This window comes from Mustela putorius, unplaced genomic scaffold (genome assembly GCF_011764305.1).
Source record: "Mustela putorius furo isolate JIRA1106 unplaced genomic scaffold, ASM1176430v1.1 tig00004067_pilon_pilon_pilon, whole genome shotgun sequence".
Classification (NCBI taxonomy): Eukaryota; Metazoa; Chordata; class Mammalia; order Carnivora; family Mustelidae; genus Mustela; species Mustela putorius.
Window position 1 is genome coordinate 9,516 of NW_025422198.1, and position 26,752 is coordinate 36,267.

The following is a 26,752-nucleotide window of genomic DNA, read 5'->3' on the forward strand; positions in this document are numbered from 1 at the left end:
GAGAGAGAGAGTATGAGTTGGAAGAGCAGAGGGAGAGGGAGAGAGAGCATCCAAGCATACTCCCCACTGATGGGGGATGGGAAGCTTGATCTCAGGAGCATAAGATCATGAGCTGAAATCAAGAGTAGGATGCTTAACGAACTGTGCCACTTAAGTGCCCTGGACTGCAGTTATTTCTAAAGTGATGGGCACATGCAACATTGACATTCCCCAGCCCTGCCGTCTCCCTTACTCACCTGGTGAATTCTCATATTTCAAGCCTCAATTTATGTCATCTCTGGAAGGCTTCTCTGACTGCTGGGGATGGGGAATTAACTGTCTCCTGAGGCCTCACCAAATTCCCATAATCCTGCATTCACACGTCTCTTTTCTCCCCGCACAATTATTAAATAAAACCTGCTTCCTTGTTTCCTGTCCCCATTAACTGTGAACTCTTTGGATTTTTCCCCCCCCCTTTTGGGTGGGGGGGACAGTGTATGATTTTATCTTCCCTCTTTCCATATTACCCAGCCCAGTGCAAGTCACACAGTCGGTATCGTATCAGAAAAGTTTGTACAAAACTAATCAGCTATAGTATCAGGGACTGATGTCCCTGGCACTGGTTTTAGAAGACATTTTCACATGTGCGTAAACTCATTTAACTTCTTGCCAGGTGGGAGTTTCCTTAATTTATCTCCATCCTACAGATGTGTAAAATGAGACCCTGGAGAATTGAATGTGACGTGTCCTGAGTACCAAAATTGGCAAAGCCAATTGATTCAAACTCAAGAAATCTGATTTCCATCAAATGCATGCTCTTTATCACTATGCTCATAACTGAAAAAAAATGGACAAAAGATATAAAAATGTCCACAACTGATATTGAATAAAACAATAAGTTTGGAAGCGGCATTACATAAGTGAAATTGGAGATAAAGGAGAAGGTGAGGCAGCTGCAAGCGTCAAAGGTGGTTTTATGCGCGCCTCAGCATGTAGATTGAACTGAACAGGACAGAGGTGACCTGCAAGCGTGTGGAGGTACAGTGGGAAACCATAGTAGATAGAGTGTACACACTAACTTGTCATCAACAGCGTGAGAGAGAAAGACAGGAAGAATGAGTTAAGTAGACTCTCCCATGGGCCTACATGTGCTTAGGAACATGCTACTTGCGGAACCCAGAACTCCGAACCACAGGAGAACAGGTGGCGATTGGAGAGCTGAAGACAGATAGGGGGAGACCTGCCTCTGTCATCCATTTCATACATCTTGCTTAATATTCTGTGAATTCTATCCAAGTCTCAGAAACCAGATTTTCAGCGAGATCACAAATTAAGGGGACATCTGCTACAAGTGTTTCAGGCAACTTCAATGTGCACATGAATCTCCTGGAGATCTGTGTTAAAATTGCAGATGTTGGGGGTCGGCCTGGGTGGCTCAGTGGGTTAAGAAGCCGCTCTGCCTTCGAGCTCTAGCGTCATGATCTTACAGGGTCCGGTGATGATCGGTCCCGCATCTGGGCTCTCCGCTCAGACAGGGAGCCTGCTTCCTCCTCTCTCTGCGTCTGCCCTGCCCTCTCTGCCTACCTGTGTCGGTCTCTACTCTGTTCAAATAAGATAATAAAATCTTTAAAAAATGGCAGATTTGATTTCAGCAATGTCCGTGGCTGGGCCTGTGTAGGGTGCCTTTTCTGAAAAGCTCCCATGTGATGCGGATGCTGCTAGTACATTGATTTTACTTTGAGCTGGCAAAGCCGTTAGAGATATAATAGAGTGGCCTGTCATTCATTGAGCCCTACTATATGCACGCCTTGTTACAAACATATTTATTTTCTTCCTCTTCAGATCTCAAGTATAAAAAATTACATCCGAATAAATGCCACATGCACCGAAGCCATGAGAAGCCATCTGGCCACCCTATGATCCTTATTTAACTCTAGAATGGACTCTCTGAGCTATATACTACCTCTAGTCCACATTTACCAAGGTGTTGGTAACTGGCCCATAGATTTAGGGTCACTTACAAGAACATACTGATCTTCTTCCTCACCTTTTCTGTAAGCCATGATCCTTCCATTTATCAGCCCCGCATATAACAGACCCCTAGTTCATTCTCAGTGTAATGGGCAGTTGGGAAATGAAGGCATTTGAGGATCAGATGGACCTAGAGTCACTGATTTTAGTTCCGCACTTACTCCTAAACTAGGTCTGATAACCTCTGCGCCTCTGTTTTCCTCCTCTATTTGATGGGGACACGTAATAGAGCTTAAGGTCACGGGGGACACTGTGAGGACGTAAGTGAAGAGTAACTCTAAAATCTCTGGTTTGCAGCAGCACCTGACATGTGCTCGACGATAATATCTCTTTTTCTCTGCCCTAGCTTCTGAGTTGTAGACTAAGAGAAAACGATCGCCATTAACTTTTCCCTATTACCCTTCCCAAAGAGCTAATTTTCTAAAAAATCCCAGACTGTTTGTTTCCTTTTCCCCAAACTAACTTTTGGGCTTGATGAGGTGGGGATGGAGGTCCCCGTTATGTTCATTTCAAGGAGGATGGTCCAGCAAAAAGCTGACACACGCATGAGCATCTCCACCCAGATATACTCACCTCTGGCTTGGTCCAATCCCCAAATTCTTGCATTTCCTTCACGGTAATCCCTTCTCTTGAAAGAGAAGTACCTATCCTGAAGGGTGGGTGAAGACACTGAATGTGGCATTTAGTCCCAGGCCATCCGGAAAATTGTCCAAGAGCTGGGGTTTGTTCATGCTACCTGAGAGGGGCGGCAGTTCCATGCCTCCGTTTTAAAATCCCCCTCATCCGCTGTAGATGAATAAAAGCTAAACATACTAAAGTTGGTGGATCTGTCTGTTTGCTATGTTGTGCTCCAGGTGGAGTTTTTTCTTTCCTATAAAACATCTAGAGGAGACCAGAAACTCGCGGCCCGAGAAAGGTCACATTAGGAATGGATCATCGTCAAAAGTTTGCAGTTATGAGATAGGTTGGTGGTGCAAAGGCCCAAATCCTGGTCCCTTCTGGCACTACTTTAAACTTTGAGACAAGAAAGGCTGTACTTAGGGTCCCATAACAATTAGAACTTCCACAGACAGTGAGACTTATCAATAATACAGAATAGTCAGGGCCCAGACGGGCTAGGGAGAGAGTTGAAAATATAACACAGGTAGTTTATAAAATAGAACTAGTGGATTCAAATCATCTGGATTTTAAAGCTCAGTGTTTCTGTCACTTACTGAATTGTAACATTGAGATAATAATATTATGTTAGTATTTAATATTATTAAGTTAATCAGAACCGCTCTATGGGGCGCCTCCATTTCTTCCTATAACAAATTAAGATAATAATAACACCGAAAGGAATACTTCATAAGATTGTGGTCAAGTTGTAATAAAGATATAAGATGACACTGAGTATTTTTGTAGAATGCTTGGAACAATAAAGATTAGTGTTCAGGTAAATATTAAACTGCTAGGACTAGAGTGTGCCATTAGACCAGCACTGAAATGAAAGTATGGGGGAAGCTCCCTGTCCCTCTGGCGGACTTAGTAAATGGAGGAAGTCTGGGGAGATGCTGAGTTGGTAGGGCATTAGTCACGTATAGGGAACCTGGGAGATGCTCTGGACCCTGTGTCTGCATGGTATAATTGAGGATGACAGTGAGAAGTAGAGATGATAAAAAGATTACCTGGAAGGTCTGCCACATGGGATGTCAATATCAGCCAAAACCCCTGTCTCCCTGCCCTTTCCCACCCCTGTAGAGAACATACGGCTTCCAGTACTTAGCTTCATGCAAAATCTCTAACCTCCTTTTACACAACTCCGTAGGGAACACTCCGACTAGTCCTATGGCATTAGGTGCCACGGAGAACAAAGCCTCCTCCCCATTTGATATTGGACCACTCATAGCCTGTCCGTTTATACCTCTCCAAGTTTCACACAAAGTTTTGTTTCCTGTCAGAATTTCCTCAGGGAGGAGAGCCCCATTAGAAAAACAGCCCCTGCTTGTACAACAAGAACCAGCTACCAGTCCTATCTCTTAACTAACGAATAGATAACCCCAAGGGGTCGCTCAAGCAAATTAAAAATGAACCTTCAGCATGGAAGAAAAAAACTAAAGTAAACAAATAAAACAACTGATCCCAGAGCAATTTGGGAATTTTGGAAACAAGAAAGAACTGCAGGGAAAAAATGATAATATTCTCAGTAAAATTCAAGAAGATACAGCATGAATAAAACAAGAGCTAGATACCACAAAATAGGAAACAATCAGAGAAAAGAAAGACTCCTTAGAAACGGAAAATCACCTTAAGTGACTCTTAATCTCACAAAACAAACTGAGGGTTTGCTGGGGGAGGGGGGTTGGGAGAAAGGGGGTGTGGTTATGGACATTGGGGAGGGTATGTGCTTTGGTGAGGTGCGGTGAAGTGTGTAAACCTGGCGATTCACAGACCTGTACCCCTGGGGATACAAATATATTATATATTTATAAAAAAATTAAAAAATTTAAAAAAGAAACGGAAAATCAGTTGTTGAAATAAAAAAAAAAGTCGACAGGACTGTGAAATAAATTGAGGGAAGGTTCCCAGAATGTGGGGGGACAAAAAACAAAAACAAAAACAAAAAACAAAGAAACACAAGGTATGAGAGAGGAAATTTTATAGAGAGATAGAGATCAGCAGTTTTCAACATCTGAATAATAGAAGTTCTAGATAGAAACAGAAAAAATGAAAGAAGAATAGTTCAAAAAACACTATTAGAAGTTAATTTTCCAAAACTGAAGGACTTCCAGAACAGATGCCCCCATTGAACAAAAAAAAAAAAAAAAAAAAAAAGTGCAACCAGGAAGTGGTTACCTCCCCCCCAAGGGATTACTGTAGCCTCCTCACCCATTCTTGCCTTCTCCCTTTGTCATCTTCCCTGCAACCACAAACCCCGCCTCTCCACCACCACCCTTATTGTATTCCGAATAGCCTAAGGGATCCTCATAAAACCAAAGTCAGATCCTCACCTACCTCTGCTCAAAAGTCTCCTGTAGGATCCACTGTGGCTTACAGGACCTGATACACATTAAGCCCTGTTATCTATCACCCTCATATTACTTCCCTCTCGTCTGTCTTCACTCTAGCAACTTTGACCTTTATGCTCTCAAGTAAAAATGTCAGGCAGGAGGAAAAAATGTAGACACTGTCCTGTTCCAGGGCCTTTACACTGACTGTTCTTTCATTTGAAATGTTCTTTCCTCAGGTGTCCTCTTGGTTAGCTCTCTCATGTTATGCAAGTCTTTGCTCATATTTGACCTTTTCAGTTGGGTTTTTCTCTGACCAACCTATTTAAAACTACAATAATCTCCCACCCTCCCTGGCATTCCACATTCTTTTTACCACCATGATTTATTAACACCCCCCCCCCCCATAGCACCTACCACAATTTTAACTTATTATATAGTTTTTACTTCTTTATCTGATTATGGTTTTTCGTCTCTCTTGCTCTCACTAGAATATTTGCTCTTGAGAGCAAGAATGTCTATCTTCACCACTGTGTAACCTCAGCATCTACAACCAAGTGTATGGTACATAGTGAAACATTCAAAAAATATTTGTTGGAATGAAAATGAATATGATAAAGGCAAATGACTCAAGGGAAAAGGAAAGTCTATTAGAAAGTGTGTGTGTGTGTGGTGTGTGTGTGTTGTGTGTGTGTGTGTGTGTAATGTATAACTGAGAAAATCATGGTCCATATATAAGCAAAATAAGTAATAACAATGAGTTAAAGCCACTGACAGAACATAAGGGAGACTCTCTTCTACCTTGATAGTAGAAATCTTCTTTGAGAGGCTCAAAGACCTGTGTCTTTGGGACTTGTAAAGAAGGAAGTGTATTCTTGGCTCCAGTACCCAAGCAGCTGGGTTTTGAAAAATATTTACATAGTCATGATAACGCAAATGTTTATTTATTGGTTTTCAGGGTGTTAGAGCCAACCTGGGGACAAAACATAAAAGACATGGTTGTGGGCTGCAGAACAGAATGGTAAATGTTAATAACCTGAACATGTAAAGGAAAGATAAAAACTTGACAAGTGAGTCATTGAATGGGGCAGGGGGAGGGTAGTGACCCTAATATCCTTGTACTAAAATGTGTGGTAGTTGAAATTATCTGTCAAAAATGGATGGGAATAATAGGAGGGAGGCTATATTTTTTCAAGTTATAAATTAAGCAAGAACAAAAAAAGAGGAATATCAATGTTTAAACAATGCAGGGGAGGTTGGTGCTCATGACTATTGAATGGCCGTGGGGGGGGGGGGGGGGTGGGCCTGAACCTGCTTCACCAGACTTGTGCTGAGAACGAGGACTCAATGTGCAAAGAGCGGGGGAAAAAGAATTAGTCCAAAAGGGGGTAGCCAGTTTTTCCTCATCTATGGGAAATCTGTCCTTGGTTTAACAAAAATGAGGTCATTGTGATTGTGGGTATATGGCTTTCTGTCTGCCAGTACTTTCTAGAGTATTACAAAATAGATTTGTCCTGCACATAAAAGGAAGAGCACAGATACATTTCACACCATCAGCTCATGATAGGGGACATAGGTAGAATCTGAAATCGAAAATAGAAGACTTGCCTCCTCCAGAGGCGAAAGGACAGATAAGGGCCCAACAGCATGAGGAGTGGGGACCAGGAGAGGGATCTATAGTAGGCCTTTCCTAGTTGATGGGGAAATAGACTGATAAAAAAAAGTATGAAGAACAGGAAAGTCCTGATGGTCCAGTTTTAAGCTGATTGCTAGACTATGCAGATGTAGATGAACTACGAGACATGATAGGTATCCCTGGAAAGCAAACCTTTGCCACCTACTTCCACCGACTTATCTCTAAATTTTCCAAAATTTTTGCAAAATTAAGAGGTACTTATTTTTGGATAGTTTGGGAAAGGAAAATACGGTGTTAGGAGAAGTGTTGGTGGTTAGGAGGATATTCTGGGTTTCCAATTAAATCCTCAGTGATTTGAAATCTTAGATGTTCCTGGAGATAGGCACGTTTCACGCCTCTCTGATGTTCTGCGACTAAGCCATCTTTAGCCGTGCCTGCTTTCCTTATCCTCCTGAACAGAGCTGCTGGTAATAACTCACCTTTTCACCTTTGTCCCCTTGTGTCACCTATTGATAATGTAGGACCCATTATGATCTCACGTATTTTGACCTGCTGATGGTGTTGTCTGCATGTAAACTTTTGGTCTGGGACTTCAGTGACCTTGGATCAATCAGTTTGTTATGGTAGGTGCCAAAGATCAAAATATCCCAAGTGTTCACAAGGAGCAGGTTGAAAAGAAATCCCTCTGCTCAAAGGGTAAAGATTGTGAATGAATTTGTTTTTCTCTTCTGATAAGTTTCTTCTGCGGTCCTCCTGATTCTCCCAGGTCATAAGGTAAGGGTGTGACTATTGTATTAGGTTTAGGAAGATGGTGGTATTGAGAGTGGACTGGGGAAGTTTGGCTTCATAAATCTTGTGGAATGCCTCACCAATGGACTTAAAACTGAGATTTTGCTTGAGTGTCCCCTGAACTTGAATCCATTAATCTCCCAAATCCTAAGCTTGTTCAAAACTGTGTATTCCTTTAAAGTTATTCCAGGATTAACCCAAAGGCCACAACTAGGACTGAAATGTTTCTGGAATTTAAAATGTGGAAGTTGTAACATAGGATATGTAACAGAGGGTGTTCTTGTGGGTAAGAAATTGTACAAAAGGCTCCTAAGCAAGAGAAAGCAGGGCTTATCTGGTAAACAGTGAGTGTTTCGTCGTTTGGGTTGGAATATAGGTGGTGTTCAGAAAAACAACAGAAAAAGGCTGAAGAACAACCTAATTAGGGTTAGAATTTTGGGAGAACTTAATTCAAATCAGGCTCAGGGATTTCTTGAAAGAGTAGTTTATACTCATTGCCTTGTAATACCTCAGAAATCTCAGCTCACTGTAATCAAGAAGCTACTGCATGGGCATAGACGGCCAAGTAAAAATGGCTTAAATAAGACATATATGTATTTGAAATCAAATAAATAACCGCCACCCAAAAGAATCTAGAGGGTAAGGCAGTCCAAAGCCAGTATGAAGTGCACTGGTGAAATTGTTAAAACAACCCAGGTTCTTTTTAGGTTTACTGCTCCACTATCCTTAGAATTTAACCCTAGTCTTCATGGCATGCCTTTATTCAAGGAGGTTGTGTACCCAGCAAAACGCAAGAGTTTTATTACTCAAGGAAAAGATAAGAATGCCACAAATGTCTGTACTGAAATTATCCTCGCCAAGGTCACCAGAGACCACTACCACCTGATTGTTTCTAAACCCTAGACATTTTTTTTCAGGACTTTCTTTTTTAAAATTAATTAATTTATTTTCAGCATAACAGTATTCATTATTTTTTTCACCACACCCAGTGCAGCCATGCATCCGTGCCCTCGATAATAACCCACCACCTGGTACCCCAACCTCCCACCCCCCACTTCAAACCCCTCAGATTGTTTTTTCAGAATCCATAGTCCTCTCTCATGATTCACCTCCCCTTCCAATTTCCCCCAATTCCCTTCTCCTCTCGAACTCCCCATGTCCTCCCATGCTATTTGGGATGCTCCACAAATAAGTGAAAACCATATATTTTCTCGACCTCTTGATAGCATTCAACAATATTGACCCCTTCCTCCTTTTGAAATAATCTTTGCACTTGGTTTTGTGACACTACATTCTCCTGCTTTTTTCCCTATCGTCTTTGGTCACTACCAACCGGCTCCTCCTGGGCTCGGTTTTGCCCCCACCTATGCTATAGTCACTCCGGCTGGTCGCCAGGGCTCTTCCTGAGCCCCATCTCTTCTAGGGATGCACAGGCTTCTCAGGTGCTAAAAGTGCTAGCTTGGAAAGACCCCATTTATATAACTGCATGACTTCTAGGAGCAGGGGGGGGGGGGGGGGGGGGGGGGGGGGGGGGGGGGGGGGGGGGGGTACGTGGGGGGCAGGGGGGGGGGTGGGCTGTAACTTCAGTCCAGACCTCTTTCCTAAGCGTCAGGCATGTTATATTCAACTGCCTGTGGAATATTTCTTCTGGGATGTCCCACAGGTATCTCGCATAGCAAGCCTAGTTCCCCTCTGTTAGTATTCCATATCTCAGTGAAATGGGGTTACCATTGACACAGTTTGGTCGCTCAAATCAGATCCCTAAGAGTGCCCTTTGATACTTCGCTCCTTCTCACCCCTGTCCCCACACCCAATTATTCATAGTCTTTTGGCTTTTTTTTACTTCTTGAATATATTCGAATTTAATTATTTCTCACTACCCTCCATTCCTACCACTATGAGGCTAGGCCAAACCACGATCATTGCTTACCTAGATGACTACTCACCCTCTTTCCAGGTAGACATCTAATCCTATACTCCTGATGGGATTAGGCAGCTAGGGTAATTGTCTCTAAAACACAAATCTGCATTGGATCAAAACCTAAGACCCTTCAAAAAAACCTCTCAGTGCTCTCAAGATCAAGGCCAACGTCCTTATCTTTGGTATTCAAGGCTGGCTAGGGGGATTTAGAAGCAATGAGAATTTGGGTACTAGAGCTGGAAGACAAGGAGGAGCTGTGTCTAGCATGAAATAAAGCCCTGTGGATGGGGAAGGGAACCGAAGGAGGCAAGAAAGTGACAACTGATAGAAACTTGGAGGGAGCAACAATTCAGAGAAGAGAGGAGTCAGGAGAACAGAGGCCTATCTTAAATGTGTGGGAAATGTGTGTGTGTGTGTGTGTGTGTACGAATTATCTTATAAAATGAAGGGAATTTGATGTTTTATTAGCTTACTAAGAAAAGGTGACCTCATAAAACAGAAGAGGTAGGGGGGGGGGGGGGGGGGGGGGGGGGGGGGGGGGGGGGGGGGGGATGCAAACGATTTGAATTACTTTTGAGTGTAAGAAAGGCATTGGAATTTCTGTAACTGACTGCTGTGCTGAATTTTATTATGGTTTCTATGGGTCTTTTAGTTTGATGGCCTTGGGTTGTCCAAGGTCGGCATTCATATTACTCAATAACTAATGACAATTTTTGTCTCATCTTATTTTGTTCTTTTGAATAGACCCCATTACTTATGCAAATTTATTAGGTGATAAAGGTGTCATTTCACATCAGTGGGAAAAAGAGATTCGCACATGGGAATAACATAGGGATAAGAACTGTGATTTTGGAAAATAATTAAGCTGAACACTTACAAAACAGATTTTGGAATAATCAAATATGTAAATGTAGATACAGAAGTCATAAAAGTGCTTGAAAAAATAGGGATTGTAAGATAGGAGTGTGGAAAGCATCTTTAAGCATGAAGCAGAGAAAGAGAAACAAGCTAAGTGTCCATATCCGGTATCCTGGACTGGTTAAATAAATTATGGGCCATCTATACAGAAAAAATTATTCATCTGTTAGAAAAATGTGCACTATGGAAAGCTGTTTAGAACTATATAATGGGCGGGGCACCCTGGGTGGCTCAGTGGATTAAAGCCTCTGTCTTTGACTCAGGTCATGATCCCAGAGTCCTGGGATCAAGCCTCCCATCAGGCTCTCTGCCTGGCGGGGAGCCTGCTTCCCTTCCTCCCTCTCTGCCTACTTGTGATCTGTCCAATAAATAAATAAATCTTTTTAAAAAAAGAATATATAATGGGGAAAAAGCAGGTCACAGAACAGTAGGTGGTTGGATACCATTTGTGGGGAGAAAACCCAAATAATTAGTATATGAATCGAAAAAATCTAGAGGGATGTATATCAAAATGTTGGTAGTGGTTATTTCTGGGAAATAAGATAATGGTGGCCTTTCATTGGTATGTTATATATTCTGCATTATTTGAATTTTTCACAACACATTACCTTTGTATCAGAAAAAAGATAGAAAAATAAATACATTCAATGAATGAATCGCTTTTTGAGAGGATGATTTTAGTTGGAAGGTCTGCAGACTGAGTCTGGTACCGTGGCATAAACATGGGCTTTGGCGTCAGACAGCCCTGAGCAGGGCCCCCATTGCCCCACCCCCAAGGAAGGAGGGGGGTGGCAGGGGGCTGCGGAAAGGGGCTGGGCTGGGGCTGGCTGCAGCTCTAGTCCTGGAGGCTGAGACTTCGAGAGGGATTGCGGAGAGGGCAGACATCATCCCGGACTTGCTCGAGGACAAGGTGGAGGGCGTTGAGATTTGGGTTTCCTGGCAGCCAGACAGTGATTTCAGTCCCCTCCAACCTATAGCCAGGCAGGTGGGCAATACTTACTGCACCACTGCAGCTGAGGGAGAGATGACCTGGAGCGCGGATGTAGGCTGAGGACTACATAGGGTAGCATGGCGGTAACGACTGGGAATCAGAGACTAGTGGTGGGAGGAGAGGAACCAAGTTCGTGGGTGGCGGACTGGGAGGGGTGAGGGGGAATACTGAGGAAAAGTGGAATCCAGAGACAGAAAAATAGAGAATGCAGAGAAGGGTTAAGGAGTGCTAGGGAAAGGGTTGCACAGGTACACGGGAGGATGTAAGGAAGGAGAATAAGCAATTCTGTGAGGTAAAATAGATAATGCGAGGGGAGCAGGGAGCAAGGCAGAGGGAATACGGGCGATAAGGAATAAGTAGCAGAGAGGGGGGGGAAGGGCAAGACTGGCGTTCTGCAACCGAGGCCCCCTAGGAGGCGGAAAGGGGCGGGGCCACTTCCGGTCTGGAGCGGGAGGGCAGTCTAGGAGTTTTGGAGGGGCTTGGAGAGTGGACGCACTCTGAAAATTAGGAGGAGGTGAGCTGCGGGGCCGGCTCTGGATCACAGCCCAGTAGGGATCGGCCCCCACCCTTTGGATCTGGAGAAAAACTGCTGTTAGGGACCGGATCATACCGGATCCATCCGGATGGGAAGGGGGGGGGCTGAACCCTGGTTTGGCTGAGCCCAAGATGGAATCACTGGCTCCCTTCTGATTTGAGGGGGGGGGGTGTATTAAAGAAGGGGCGGGAACCAAGATGCGCTTTGCCACAGGCTGGAGGGGGGCGTGTTGTGAAAAAGGGCGGGACCGGGCTGTAGTGTGGATTTGGGGTGGGTGTAAGGAGGGGAGGGGCCAAGACCGCCAGACACTGCGCGAAGTATTTTAGAGGGAGCCATGTAGGGGAGGGGCGGGACTGAATTGGTACTGCGGACCTGGAGCAGGGAGTGTGTTGAAGGGGGTGGTGGACTGAGTCCGGGCCCCTGCGCATGCGCACTGTGGATTCGCTAAGAAGGGGCGTGTAGAAAAGACGGCGTAGAGACGGGCAGCTACCGAATGCGCATGTGCACGGTGGACATCAAAAGAAAGCTTGTTCTGGGAGAGCGGGGCGGGTTGAGGTGGGCCCTGCAGCGAACGCGCATGCGCATTGTTGGCCTGCGGCTGGGTGGGGGGGTTTTCACTACTGAAAACGGGGGCGGGGTCCCTAGAGCTGCCCGCGCTGGCACATCTTCCTGGAGAAGGAAAGAGAGGTGCGGCTGCGGAGAATTGGGATCTAGACGCTTTGGATTATTGAATCTGGAGAACGGAGTCATTGGGCTGGGGGAGGGGTTTTGGGATTGGGGCCCTGGGGAAAGTGAGGATCAGCTTCCAGGCAGAACTGGAGAGGACGATCAGGAGCCCCACCCTCCACCCCACTTTGACACAGGCCTTCTCTCCTCAGGCTCAGCGCTCGCCAGGCCAACTTGAGACATGTGTTCTGACACAAGCGAGAGAGCTACAGGGGTCCAACCCGCTTCCAGGTAAGGCTTCTTTCTGTCCTCTACCTTGCTACTTTTCTTCAGCCCCTGTTCCTGCCTTAGTTTCCTTGGCACCCACCCCTCCCATCCTTGTCCTTCTTTACCCACATAACTGCCTGGGTGCCCTCCCCCCGCCACAGTAGAGGGAGGGAGGAAAGTAGGAAGGAATGAAGGATGGAGAAAAGAAGGAGGGAGGTGCCCTTCTTTTGCCATCTCACCACCTGCTCAGAGGAAGGAGAGGCCTTGTTGGGGTTAGGTGGACAGAGCACACTGTAAGGAGGAGTTAGTATAGGTCAGAGGAGTGAGGCCCTGGAATATTGGAACCATTCGCCTAGTTAGGGGTGGGGAGGTCTGTGAGCTTTCCTGCTTCCTCATGCAGACTGAAGCTTCAGAGAAGGACAGTGGCTTGAAGATACAGACCCTATTGACAGTGACTCAGAACTTGGAGGTCTCAGAGACACTGAAGACTTCAAAGGCACCAGAGGTCTCAGAAGCCATGAAGGTGTCAAATGCTGCAGGAGTCTCAAAGGCCACAGAAGTCTCAAAGGCCCCAGAGGCTCAGAAGGCAGCTGCCACTCAGGCCTCACCTACCACTAAGCTGACTGATACCCAGGTTCTGGCAGTTGAAAAGAAGAGTCCAGCAGCTGACACCAAGATGCAGAGTGCTGACCCTCAGCCTGTGACAATGCCTGCCACTGAGACCAAAAAGGTCAGCTGTGTGGCTGATACGAAGGTGGTTACAAAGGCCCTGGATACTGAGGCTCCTGCCTCTCAGGCTTTGGCAGATGAACCTAAGCCTGAGGGTGCAGCTGCTCAGGTTCAGGAGAATCAGGATACTCGGCCCAAGGTCAAGGCCAAGAAAGCCAGAAAGGTAAGACCTCTATAATCACCAGTCTTTTCTTTCTGCTTCTTTCAGTTGGTTCATTTGTTCTGCAAACATTTAGAAAGTTCCCTGTGCTGGTTAAGGCTGGTGGGAAGGAACAACAAGAGGCATGTGATGTACTTTCTCTCTGCAGAGTTCACAGACTTATAGAGAATTGAGATAGTCCACGTAGCTGCAATGTGAAAATAAAGCGGTTTATATTTCCATAGTAGCTACCATGTGTTAGACCTTGAGCTAGACGCATTCATATAGATTATTTCATTAAATCCTGAAAGTAATCCAGTTTTTATAGAAAAGGAAGCTGAGTCCCAGAGAAGTGGGGTGACTTTTCCAGGGTGGTACAAGCAGAGTCAGTGGTGGACATAGGAAGAGGAGAATCCTTGGGCCCCAGCCTTAGGTTGCTCCAGGCCTGGTAGAGAGATGAAATTCCTGCATGGGAATCAGTGAAAAACAAAGCCAAGACTCAACGTGGCCAGTGTCTAGTTAAGGTGTTACTCTAGGGGTGGGATTAATGGGCCTTCTAGAAGAGATAAGATGAGGGAAAAGGACCACCTGCTCCATTTGACAATATTGAACTTCCTCTCCGTTGATGCAGGTGAAACATCTGAATGGCGAAGACGATGGAAACAGTGATCAGAGTCAAGCTTCTGAAACCGCAGCTGGCCGAAGGGTCTCAAAGGCCCTAATGGCCTCAATGGCCCGCAGGGCTTCAAGGGGCCCCATAGCCTTTTGGGCCCGCAGGGCATCAAGGACTCGGTTGGCTGCTTGGGCCCGGAGAGCTTTGCTCTCCCTGAGGTCACCTAAGGCCCGTAGGGGCAAGGCTCGCCGTCGAGCTGCCAAGCTCCAGTCATCCCAAGAGCCTGAAGCACCACCACCTCGAGATGTGGCCCTTTTGCAGGGGAGGGTAAGAACCCTGTTTTTCTCCATTCTGCCCTGCCTTATTTACTTCATTGCCTGTCTTTTCTGTCTTCTTCTCAAATGTTTCTGCAAAACATATTTTGATCTTTCTACCTTTTTTTCCCTTTTCCAGGCAAATGATTTGGTGAAGTATCTCTTGGTTAAAGACCAGACAAAGATTCCCATCAAACGCTCAGGTAGAGTCCTGCTAACCCTCCCCCTAAGCTGTGCCCTCCGCTGCCCTCTTTCCCATGTGCTGAGGACATTCCTTGCCCTTATGCTCCTACCTTTGTACTCCCAGAGTTCTAATTTGGTAGTGCTAGCATCTCTGTTCATTACTTCAGAACCTGTTTGTGCCACCCACAGCAGGGTTTGCAGAGGGTCTTTAGCTTGGATTTGGGGCCACCTGGCTTCCCTTGAGCTCAGGTGCTTGCAACACTCTCCCCTTGCAGACATGCTGAAGGACATCATCAAAGAATACACTGATGTGTACCCTGAAATCATTGAACGAGCAGGCTATTCCTTGGAGAAGGTGAAGGGGCAGCCATGGGGGATGGATGCAGTGGGGAAGCATCGAACTGACCAAGTGTACATGTCTGTTCTGGGGTGGGACCACAGAGACTCACTAATTCAGCCCTATCACTGTGTGAATAGATAGACAGGAAGGGGCCTCCCCATAACCAGAGTGCCTAAGGAGGGACATAGACTAGTCCAGGGTCACATAGCAAGTCTCCTAAAAGCACAGCTAGGACCCAAGCCACCCGACTTAGTCCTGCTTTTGTCTGCTGCTGGAGATGTCCTATAATGCATTTTACATGCTCTCGTCTTCTTTCATTCCCCATTCTCTGTCTCCTTAGATTTCCACAAATCACAGAGATGATGCTGAGAACAACAGTAGATTTCTTACCTGTTTGCTGTGAGCCAACCACTTAGGTTTATCTACATTATCTCACTTACCAACCTCCCCTCCCACAACACACACTCACAACCACACCTGCATCCACACCCATACACACCTAAGTACATGGGAGCTGTGGGATGCTCAGGAAGCTGAATTTGTGATCTTAACAAGCTGTTTTCCCCATCCTAGGTGTTTGGGATTCAGTTGAAGGAAATCGATAAGAATGACCACTTGTACATTCTTCTCAGCACCTTAGAGCCCACTGATGCAGGCATACTGGGAACGTAAGCTGGGAAAGAGCTGGGGTGGGAGACTCTGCTTTTGTCTATGGCACTACCCCATTCCTGTCATCTCTCCCCATGGTCCCTTGGAGAGGTAGGAAGACAGGACTTAAAAAGCCCCTGTTCCAGTTCTGTCACATAGTTGGAGCCCTGCACATGCTAATAGTGCTTTATTATGATTGACTGAAGGGTATAGCATCTTGGAGCAGTGCATTCTTCCTGTTTTCTGTTTCTTCAGAAACTTCCCAGGAAAGCAGACATGTATTGCATGTCTCTTTCTACTGGCTTTGGTAGAATGCTTCTCAAGGAAGGGCTCCCTGGTGTGGGTGAATCATGATGCTTGAAGGACAGCAGAATCACTGGGGCTTTGTCTAGAATTCTCTTGGGGTAGAGGGGGTCTAGCAGAGAAAAGAAGGGACTCACATTGGCTGGGTCCCTGGGTTGTCCTAGGTTGACAGGCATCCTTCCAACCTCTTGGCAACCTGGGGTGGAGGATTGGATTTTCCCATTCTACTCTATAGGAGACAGAGACTCAAGAGTCTAAGTGCTTTGCTCAGGGTCACATAGAGCTTGAAGCATAGACTAGGCAGAATTCTGTCATGTCTCAGGAATCTGGGAAAGGATAGCCTAGTGATCTGGCTGGTGTGTTTTTTGAAGATGGCTGCTGGACATAAACCTTTTCTCTACTCTGTTATTTCCCTAGGACTAAGGATTCACCAAAGCTAGGTCTCCTCATGGTGCTTCTTAGCATCATCTTTATGAATGGAAATCGGTCCAGTGAGGGTGAGTGGGTAGGCATGCAGCTGAATGGGTGGCCACAGTTGGAAGTCTACATGCTCATTTTCTGTCCCTGTCTCCTCTTGCCTCCTCTTGCAGCTGTCATCTGGGAGGTGCTGCGCAAGCTGGGGCTGCGCCCTGGGTATGATTGGGCTCTCTCAGTGCTTGCTGTCCGTGTTGTCATTTGGAAAGAAAGGATGGTTCCAGGATTGCATCAGTCTGGTGGTCTGGTGGAATGGGTGGGGGTGCTGGTAAAGGGTCCAGGGTTCCAACCTAGTTGGATGGGGAAATGGTCCCAAACTTTTCCCCCTGTCTCACTATCTCTTGGGCTTCTATGGAGTTTTCCTCTTGTGCTGGTAACTTCTTTTCCATGTTGAAAATGTGTCTGTATACATCTGGGAAGTGATTGATTGAATATGATTGATTGATTGACTGATAAATTGATGGATTTTTCTTTTTCTGCTGTCAGGATACATCACTCACTTTTTGGGGATGTGAAGAAGCTTATTACTGATGAGTTTGTGAAGCAGAAGTAAGTATGTGTCATGATGGTGTATTCCATGTGTTTTGCTTATTTCAGAACTGAGTAATTAACCTATGGGTGTGTGTGTGTGTGTGTGTGTGTGTGCGCGTGCGCAGGTGGTAGGTAGCTTATTCCTGACGTAGTGAGAGGGAACAGGAGGGCACATTTCCTGACCTACATGTACTTTCACATACGCTTTTGGGGCAGTTTTTCAAGGTAGGGATTGTCATCACCAGTGTCGTCCATATTAGTAAACTGAGGTTCAGAGCAGTGAAGTAATTTGCTCAAGTAAATAGCTACATAGGTAGCAAATGGGAGAGTTATATTTAGATCCTGGCCCCAATGCCTAGGATTTTTTTTTACCATGCCAACCAGGGTTTTATAGAAATTAATCTCCATAAAGAAACGTTGTAGAGTGACAGATTTAGGCAGCCAGGTACTGTACTGGGGACTTGACTTGTGTATCTCATTTCATTTTTGTAACTACGGCGCAGAATAGATACTGCCATCCCATCCCCACTTTTAGTTGAGGGACCTGGGTCTCAGAGAGTGGAAGTATGATTATGGCCCTGGCTGGTAAGGGTCCAATTTGGTCATGGAGGCCTCCTGACTTTCTGGTCAGGGCCTACCGTACCCTTTATCCTTAGCACATGCCACACACTCCCCATGCATGCAGTCAGAAATATGCACAAAGTACGCTACTCTTGGTGGACTATTTCTTCCCTTTACAGTCATTTTCTATGGTAGATTGTCGCAGGGCTCACCAGGTCATGGACACTCCCCAGTGGTAGGGTGTGCTCAGAGCTGGGGACCTAAACAAATGGCTCTTCTGTTTATAACAGCCCCCAAAAGAATCTGGGTTTCATTGTGACAAGGGGCACAAAACTTTGTAGCCTTCTTATGAACATGTAGCCTACACATGTCCCACCCCGCACCTCCAGATGGCTTCTGGACAAGACCAATGGGACAGGGCTCAATATTGGAAGAAAAGCTAAGTACTTAGTGGGAGAGGTTGCCACTTAGAACCTATCCAGTCCATACATGGGTGGGCTATGGTGTGTTTTAGACACAAAGGCTTTTAACTTCTCTTTTCAAGGTACTTGGACTATGCCAGAGTCCCTAATAGCAATCCGCCTGAGTATGAGTTCTTCTGGGGCCTGCGCTCCTACTATGAGACCAGCAAGATGAAAAAAGTCCTCAAGTTTGCCTGCAAGGGTAATTGGATAGCTTCCCAAGCTTGGTATAGCAAGAGTAGTATGGGTGGTGCTGCTGCCTAGGGCATGGGCTGTGCATAGAGCCACTTGCGGCTCACATGTGAACATTCTGAAGCCTCTGCTTCTGGGCCAAATGTTTAGCTGATTTGGTACAACTAGCACATCCATTCCCTAGACCAGATTAGAACAATCGGGCTCAGAGAGGTTGTTAGGTAACATGTCCAAGGTCCCAGAGCTAATAAGTATCAGAACAGGGATGGAATAAAGTACATAACTATTAGTAGTATTTATTATATTAATTACTGTTGTGTAGAGCATGAAGCATGGTGCCTGGCATACAGTTAGGGTGCTCAGTTCTTGGATTCTGATCCTTCTGATGGTGGTTATTTCTGTTTTTAGGTACAAAAGAAGGATCCCAAAGAATGGGCAGCTCAGTACCGAGAGGCAATGGAAGCAGATATGAAGGCTGCTGCTGAGGCTGCAGCTGAAGCCAAGGCGAGAGCTGAGATCAGAGCTCGAATGGGCATTGGGCTTGGCTCTGAAAATGCTGCTGGGCCCTGCAACTGGGACGAAGCTGATATTGGACCCTGGGCCAAAGCCCGGATCCAGGCAGGAGCTGAAGCTAAAGCCAAAGGCCAAGAGAGTGGTGGTGCTAGCTCTGGGGCTAGTGCCAGTACTAGTGCCAGTGGTGGCTTCAGTGCCAGTGCCAGCCTGACCGCCACTCTCACGTTTGGGCTTTTTGCGGGCCTCAGTGGAGCAGGTGCCAGCACAAGTGGCAGCTCTGGTGCCTGTGGTTTCTCCTATAAGTGAGATTTCAGGTATCTACTTAGACTGGGTTGGGACAGCTGGGGCTTATAGGGGGTGGGGTAAGGAACTGGCTGGTTATAGGAAGGCCAAGGTTTGCAGGACCATATGGGAGCATGTGGGAAAACCCCACTCTTGGCATTTTGTTTCCTTCCCTTTCGGTGACTCTCAGTTGACTTTTTACATTTCTTTTACTTGTGTTTTCAGATATTCCTAATCCCAGCAGTTTATCTCTTCAAGCCAGGGTGCATCCTCAGAAGCCTACTCAACACAGCACCTCTAGGCAGCCACTATCCATCAATTGAAATTGATATTCTACATTAAATCTATTTGCCATTTCTGAGTTTATTGCTCTTTTTTTTGGTGGGCTGTCATATTTTGGTATCACATTTAAAAATAAATCTGTGTTTACTAGATTCAGGGGAGCAACATTAGCATCTTTCTGGGATAGCTTGGTCCACAATCTCTAGTCTGCAATGTAGGCAGCATTGCAGTAGGGTGGGGAGTCATGAAGATTCTAAGCACAGAGGACACACTTTGAAGAGCCCTGAGGGGGGCAAATCAAGCAGAAACAGACATGTTTGTCCAGAAACTGGACATCAAATACAGACTTCAGTTTTTGAGAAAATTTTGATGAGAATGGGAGGAGAGAGAGGTAGCTAATGGGAGATACAGGAACAAAAGATGATTTTCTTGGGAAAGGAGAGAAATGCTTTAGCAGGCAGAAGCCAATAAAAAGGGAGATGTCAAAGACTAAATCAGGTAGCCTTGAGGAGGTGGGAGGGGTAAGGCCTGGGAGAAGGGACTATCCAGAAAGGATTTGGAAAGGGGGACTGCGGAAAGATGTCAAGCAGAGGGGATGCTCCAATATAGGATGGAGCTCTTGATTTTTGGGAGACCTTTCCCCCATAGTAAGGTGCCAGCAATCTTGGAATCAAGAAGATGAATTAATTTATCCCAAGAATTTGGTTCTGAAATAAGGTAATTAGATTGAGGGCACTGAGTATGTGGGTCTGCATCTTCATTACTGTGTGCATAGTATCTGACCTAGTAGATACACAGAATAGTGGAAGAGATAGATCATGGGACCCAGGCAGGCTTGGGGAGGCAGATGAGGAAATTGTGTGATGAATTGGGAGACTAGGAGTTTATGGGCAGGAGTCTCAGTGAAGTCTGAACAGGGCAGAATGTTAAGTAAATATACCAAGTACCTGCTGTATGTCTGGCAGTGTTCTAGGGATCTGGGAAGGAGTGTTGAGAAAACTGGAAAGATGATCTGGGGGACTAGTCATATGGTCAAACAGTGGGACAATTGTATTTAAGAGGACTGAGTGGAGAGAACTCTGAGTGGTGTAAGGTCCAAGGACTGGGTGTGTAAAGGGGAGAGAAGATGGCATTTTCTGGAGATGAAGGGTCAATAGCCTGGGGTGCCAAGGTGTTGGTTGGGTTATCCATGTGGACAGTGAAATCACCAAGGATGGTGGTAGGAGTTGGGTAGAGAGGAACATTTGGAACCAGATGCCAAAGTATACTTGTGTGGTTGAAGGTGTCCTCTCAGCTACACTGCCCACTAAGACATAGGGCCTGCAGGTGATCAGAGATTGACCTTCACCCTATTTTGGGGAGTGTTCCCCTGGACCTTTTTCTCCAGGAAGCCCCCAGCATCTAATCCTCCAATACCAGACCCCTAATCACTGGGAAAGAATCTTATGGGGGACCTAGAAATAGCTGCCTCTTACCTCCTATAGACTAGGCAATTAAAGATCTAAAAAAAAAAAAAAACCCAAACAAACAAAAACCTCACCACTTCCATTTACAAAAACCTCACCACTTCCATTTAGAGCAAGGCAGCTCCTTGCCTATGGCCATGAATCCAGACTTGCTTTTGTACTTGAGGTGTTCTTCACAGAAAGCAGAGGTTCTTCCATTGAGTTCATAGACCCTGGTTTCCTTGGGAGCTGGGTAGTACCTGGAAGAGGTAGACAAAGTCAGGGACAGCTTAGGCTTAGGAAGAACTCTAGTGGATGGATATTTGTGTCCAGGGCCCCCCCTCAGATTCTCAGGTAATGTCCATTTGAAAATGGAATGGGGGGCAGTGATGGGAGCTGGTAAGTAACTTGGGGATTATAATTCGAATAATTAAGTTAATAGTGCTTGATAGAGATAAGGGTATATCATAGTCACGGGAGAACTTCACTCTTTCCACTTCTTTCTGAGATCACTGGGGCTTGCAGGGCTCTCCATCTCTTCTCCCTTAATGCAAGGCCTAGAATTTGAGAGGACAAGAGGTTGGCTTATTCCTTTCCCAAATGTAAGGACTGAAGGCATGTAGGGCAGGGGGGAAGAGATGAAGTCTGGTTTCCAGGCAAGTGGGTAGTGACCAGAGCAGGGAAGAGGAAATGGAGATAGACTCCAGTTCATATTTTTGCCAGTTGTCAGCTTGGAGGCCATTACTGCAATGAATGAATTCCCACAATTTTTCATTCTTTGTTTCAGTACATATTAAATTCCAAATAAGTCTGGATTATATTGTATGTCTTCCCCTTGGCTAAGAGATGGAAGACCTCCTAGAGCAGTTTCTCCTTTTTCTCCCTGTTTTTCATTATCACTCCTTAAGAAGGGTTTTTAGAATTTTTTGTCCTAATTGCTATTGCATGAATAGCAATTCATTAAATTTTGATACCACATATATTGTATATATATATTAATAATTTTATACTTGTGCTTTATACATAAAAATATTTTTTTTATTAAATACAGGATTAGTGGTGACTAAAATGTGTAAGTTAAAAGTTTAAAAATTATAAAAAGCTATTAACATTTAACTTTATAGCTATTTGACGAACAACTCTTGTTGTTTTAATATTTTTAAAAAATTTTTTTAAAAGATTTTTATTTATTTGTCAGAGAGAACCAGAGAGAGCATGCACAAGCTGGGGGGGAGCAGCAGGCAGAGGGAGAGGGAGAAAGAGGCTCCCCACTGAGCAGAGAGCCTGATGTATTCAATCCTAGGACCCTGGGATCATGACCTGAGCCTAAGGCAGACTCTTAACAGAATGAACCACTTAGTCATATGTATTTGCTGAAAACTGAAAGAAATAAATACAATTTATTTACATTATAATGTAATTTACATGTAACATATCAAATTACGTATAAAAATTAGCCATTTATTTTAAGTAGGCTCCACACCCAATGTGAGGTTTGAATTCATGACCTTGAGATCAAGAGTCACACGTTCTACCAACCGAGCCAGCCAGGTACCCCTGAATATTAGCCATTTTTATTTTTATTTTTTTATTTATTTTTTTATTTTTTTCATTTTTTTCCAGCAAGCCATTTTTACAACAACAGATATGATAGCAGTGTTTATACATTTTTTTAAAAAGAACAACTTATTTTTCTAAAGCAAAAGTAAAACAGTTTGGAAATTTATAACTATTTTTAGTGAACTTAATTTTTTAGTGTTGCTTGATACGAGAAAATAAGTAGCTGCTCGATATTCACTCGGGTATTAACAGTTTTTTCTTTTCACTACCTGACGTAATTAAATGATGGTTTTGAATAACTTTTGTAGAATTAAACAGAAACTATTTTAATTTAATTCTCAAAGCCCATATAACATAAGGGCACTGAAGATCAAAGGCAGTCAATGGCAGCCAACAGGCACTCACAGACCACTTCTCATTATATGACTGCATAGAAGCAATGGATTCAAAGTCCTCCAGTCACAGCCATCTATTCCCTGAGATTTTGTAACACTAACCTTGCATACCTTTTTTTGTGTATCTTCCATGACTTCAGCATTGCTGCTCGTGTGATAGCCAAGAAATCCAGTAAGAGAAATTTAAAACTGAGGAATAAGATTTTTTTATCCGATAGGCTTGAGCCTTAGAGGACCACAAACTATTACAATAGTATTTGATTATTGTTGCCTCCCCAAGAGCCAATTTTCCACCCCCCTTGGGGGTGATTACTTGCCACCCCTCCACCTCCACCCCCACATTGAAAATGCAAGCCCTAGAGTAATATTTCCTTTGGGAATGAATAAAGCAAGGTGGAATGAATTCTGGGTACCCGGGAAAGGGGGGTTGGGGGTGGGAGAGAGAGAGAAACAAGAAACATTTACTAGAGATCAAGCATTTGTGAGAACAAAAATGGATAGCAAACTTTTCCCCAAACTTACACTCTCAAAAATGGCCTTTATTCAACATAATGCTACTAAATCATGTATAAACACTCACCCCTTCTCCAAAAGGAGATTACCACAAATCTTGTCACCCACTATCTGTTAGCTCCAAGTCTGGGTAATCTTGGATGATATCCTTTCCTATTCTAGTTACCTTGCAACACTTTCTAGATATGCTACAAGCTATGAACTAAATTGTAGGTTTGAGCCACCATGCACACACTATGTTCTACAATGGGGCAAAAGATGAAGAGGATGGAAATAAATTACACAGAGAGAGAGCAAAAAAGGAAATAAAGAGGATGGTTATAGTCTTTGTTACTGAAACTAGCCTAATTTCAGTACTCTCTAAGTATTTTATTGCATTATTGTTATTGCTATCAGTTCTCTAGTCTTGTTCCTTCCCAGTCTTGGACCATCTGACCAGAGTGTTTAGCTGGTATTGATTGTGTGCCTGGCCAGGTCACTTTGTGGATAAAGAGATCAACCAGATGCATGGCTCCGAGATTTTTGACGGCCGTCACATTCTTCCCTTCCTCCTCCTCCTCCTTCTCCTTCTCCTCCCCCCCTCCCCCTCCTCTTCCTCCTCTTCCTTCTTTCTTCTTCTGATAAGAACAATTTATTTATAATCTTATATAGTTTTAAAATCTTGTACTATTTAGTTTTATTATGAAATATGGATTAGCATTATTTGACAAAAAGAGGTTTTAATTGACAAGGCCCTCTGTTTAGAGTGCTGGTATGTGACCGTTACATGCTATGTGCCAAATGTCTTTCTTGCTCCTCACTTTAATGGTCCTATGAGCCATCAAGAGTGTTCACATAATTTGTCTACATTTCCTTGTAATTTATGCCATCATTTCAAGGAGGAAACCCAATGCAAGAGAAACATGGCACACATTTTTAATTAATGAATCCCGTCTAATGTCTTTAAAGCATTTCATTTACAAAATCAGCTTTTATTAAGATGTCAATAGATCTATTTGATGTTAAATGCAAAATTGGGTCTATCAAATATGAGGATTTCAAGTATAATCCATAATTTTAAGTGTCTTTTTTCCCCAGATTTATTCTTAAGCAGTTTTTTTTTTTAATTGTGTTATGTTAGTCACCATACGATACATCATTTTGTCTTCTAAGAGGATTTCTCTTCCTTACTTCCCATCAGGGTCATGCCTGAGTGGAGCAATTAACACTACAGCTGTCAACTTCCACCTAGTTCCTCCTTAATCAGCAGCGGCACCCTGCAAACCACATGCTTCTGGATTTTTTCTTCTTCAGTAAACTGGTTATTGGGAACTACCCACAAAGATCTAGGTCTGAACTGACAGAGAGCAAGCAGTGTGGCAGGAGTAGGTGTTATGGGAGTGCGAACCTCCTGTAACTCATTTGTTCTTTCAGGACCTTCTCCAGACTGGTTGGGTTTGTTTGTTTGTTTGTTTGTTTTTAAAGATTTTATTTATTTGACAGAAAGAGATCACAAGTAGGCAGAGAGGCAGGCAGAGAGAGAGAGAGAGAGGAAGGGAAGCAGACTTTCTGCTGAGCAGCTCAATCCCAAGACCCTGAGATCATGACCTGAGCCAAAGGCAGAGGCTTTAACCCACTGAGCCACTCAGATGCTCCTCCAGACTGGTTTTGTTTACACCACTGTCCTTTGCTGATGGAGTGTTGTTTATTGCCTGCCCCACTTTTTGGCTTTGGTGAATCAGATGCACCACGCCCAAGATGGGCAGCTCAGTTTGCATTGTCACTTGGGGATCCCAAGGTTAGGTATTCAAGCTCTACCAGGATCAGTAATTTAACTTTGCTAAATTAGTCATCAGGTGCTAGGAGTTGTTTCTTAAAGGAGTGTATTAAGATTGTAGTGAAAAGAAGGGCCATCTGTACCCCAATGTTTATAAGCAGCAATGGCCACGGTCACCAAAACTGTGGGAAAGAACCAAGATGTCTTTCAACAGACGAATGGATAAGGAAGATGTGGTCCATATACACTTTGGAGTATTTATGCCTCCATCAGAAAGGATGAATACCCAACTTTTGTAGCAATATAGACGGACTGGAAGAGATTTATGCTGAGTGAAATAAGTTCAGAGAGAGTCAATTATCATGTGGGTTTCCACTTATTTGTGGAGCATAACAAATAGCATGGAGGACAAGGGGAGATGGAGTAGGAGAAGGGAAGTTGAGGATTAATTTGGGAAGGGGAGGTGAACCATGAGAGACTATGGACTTTGAAAAACAATCTGAGGGCTTTGAAGGGGCGGGGGGGGGGTTGGGGGAGGTCGGGGTTGCCAGGTGGTGGGTATTTATAGAGGGCAAAGGGGGGACTTTTGCATGGAGCACTGAGTGTGGTGCAAAAACAATGAATACTGTTATGCTAAAATAAATTTTAAAAAATTAAATTTAATTTTTTAAAAAGGAGAGTATTATTTGACACAAAGTGCATGACTTTTGCTTCAAAAAAAACTCTAGAGGCTTGAGCTTTGATTTTCCAGTTGGGGGTTTGTCGGAGGCTCCATATAGCATCCCAATTCTGTCACAGACACCCACTCAACTCACTCAGACATTTACTTGTTTATTAAACAAACATGTGCATTAGAGACTACAGTATTCATGGGTCTCAGAGCGTCCCATTTTCAACACACAACCAATCCAATGAGGGAAAAAATGACAGCACCAAGAGAAACCGTGAAGAACTATGAGTCCAAATGAGCAAAGTGATTCACTCTTCTTTTGCAAAGGCATGTTATTATTAGTCACAGATGGTGTGTGGTGAACATCAGCACAACTGCATAGACATAAGCATACATTGTTAAAAATATAGTATTATGTACACATGTCCCTGATTATGGATTATGAGTCAGCAGTCAGTGTTCTCTGGTGGAAGGAGCCCTTGACTGGGAGGTAGGCAACAGGGGGTTAAACTGTTCTAAGCTTCCTTACATGGTCCCTATGTGAACCTAAGACACATCCCTTCTTCTCTCTCGGCTTGGATCTCCTACCTGTAAGGTGTAAACAACATTAGCTCACACACAGCCTGGTCCTGTGAGCATCACATTGAATAGTGGATGAGAAGCACCTAGATGTCCACATTGGGGTGACATCTTCTATGAATTAATTATTAGTGACACTCAGTGGGAAAGTGTTTTTGTAAGCTGCATTGTGCACTGGTGCACATAAGTATGAAGGGTTGGTGCCAGGCATTTACCTGTACAAAACGCACACATTTATGTGCAAGGGCAGTATGCATTGTGGAGATGGCCATGTGTCCCAAACTGGGTATTGAGCTGTGTGGGCAAAGCCATAGCTGGCCCAATCAGAGACCCCTGGCAAGACAGTTGTGGTGCCATAGGGGAAAGGGTGATGCCACCAGTACCCTCTATTCTGCTCTGAGGGAGTAGAGGGGGTGGGAGTCAAAGGTCTTAGTCCCCCTTAAGGGGAGCCTGCCATTTTCTGAAGGTAAGAGAAAGGGAGCCATGAGGACCAGGCCTTCCAGTGCAGTGCCTTGCTTAGGACACTACCACTTCTGCAGTGGGGGATGA

The 26,752-nt window shown here is 44.5% G+C and overlaps 1 protein-coding gene and 1 non-coding gene across 2 annotated transcripts; both read left to right on the plus strand.

The window, feature by feature from the left end:
* Positions 1 to 11,329: 11,329 nt before the first annotated feature.
* Positions 11,330 to 19,364, plus strand: LOC123389897 (melanoma-associated antigen D2-like). The gene is made up of 13 exons (XM_045072771.1): positions 11,330 to 11,335; positions 12,712 to 12,744; positions 13,121 to 13,612; positions 14,220 to 14,528; positions 14,655 to 14,718; positions 14,974 to 15,053; positions 15,612 to 15,706; positions 16,407 to 16,486; positions 16,580 to 16,622; positions 16,950 to 17,012; positions 18,100 to 18,218; positions 18,618 to 19,035; positions 19,229 to 19,364. Exons 1-12 carry the CDS (start codon positions 11,330 to 11,332, stop codon positions 19,025 to 19,027), a joined length of 1,794 nt encoding a protein of 597 aa, XP_044928706.1. The 3' UTR covers positions 19,028 to 19,035; positions 19,229 to 19,364.
* Positions 17,793 to 17,924, plus strand: LOC123389898. The gene has a single exon (XR_006604580.1). It is a non-coding gene; the product is annotated as a small nucleolar RNA SNORA11 (small nucleolar RNA).
* Positions 19,365 to 26,752: the final 7,388 nt, after the last annotated feature.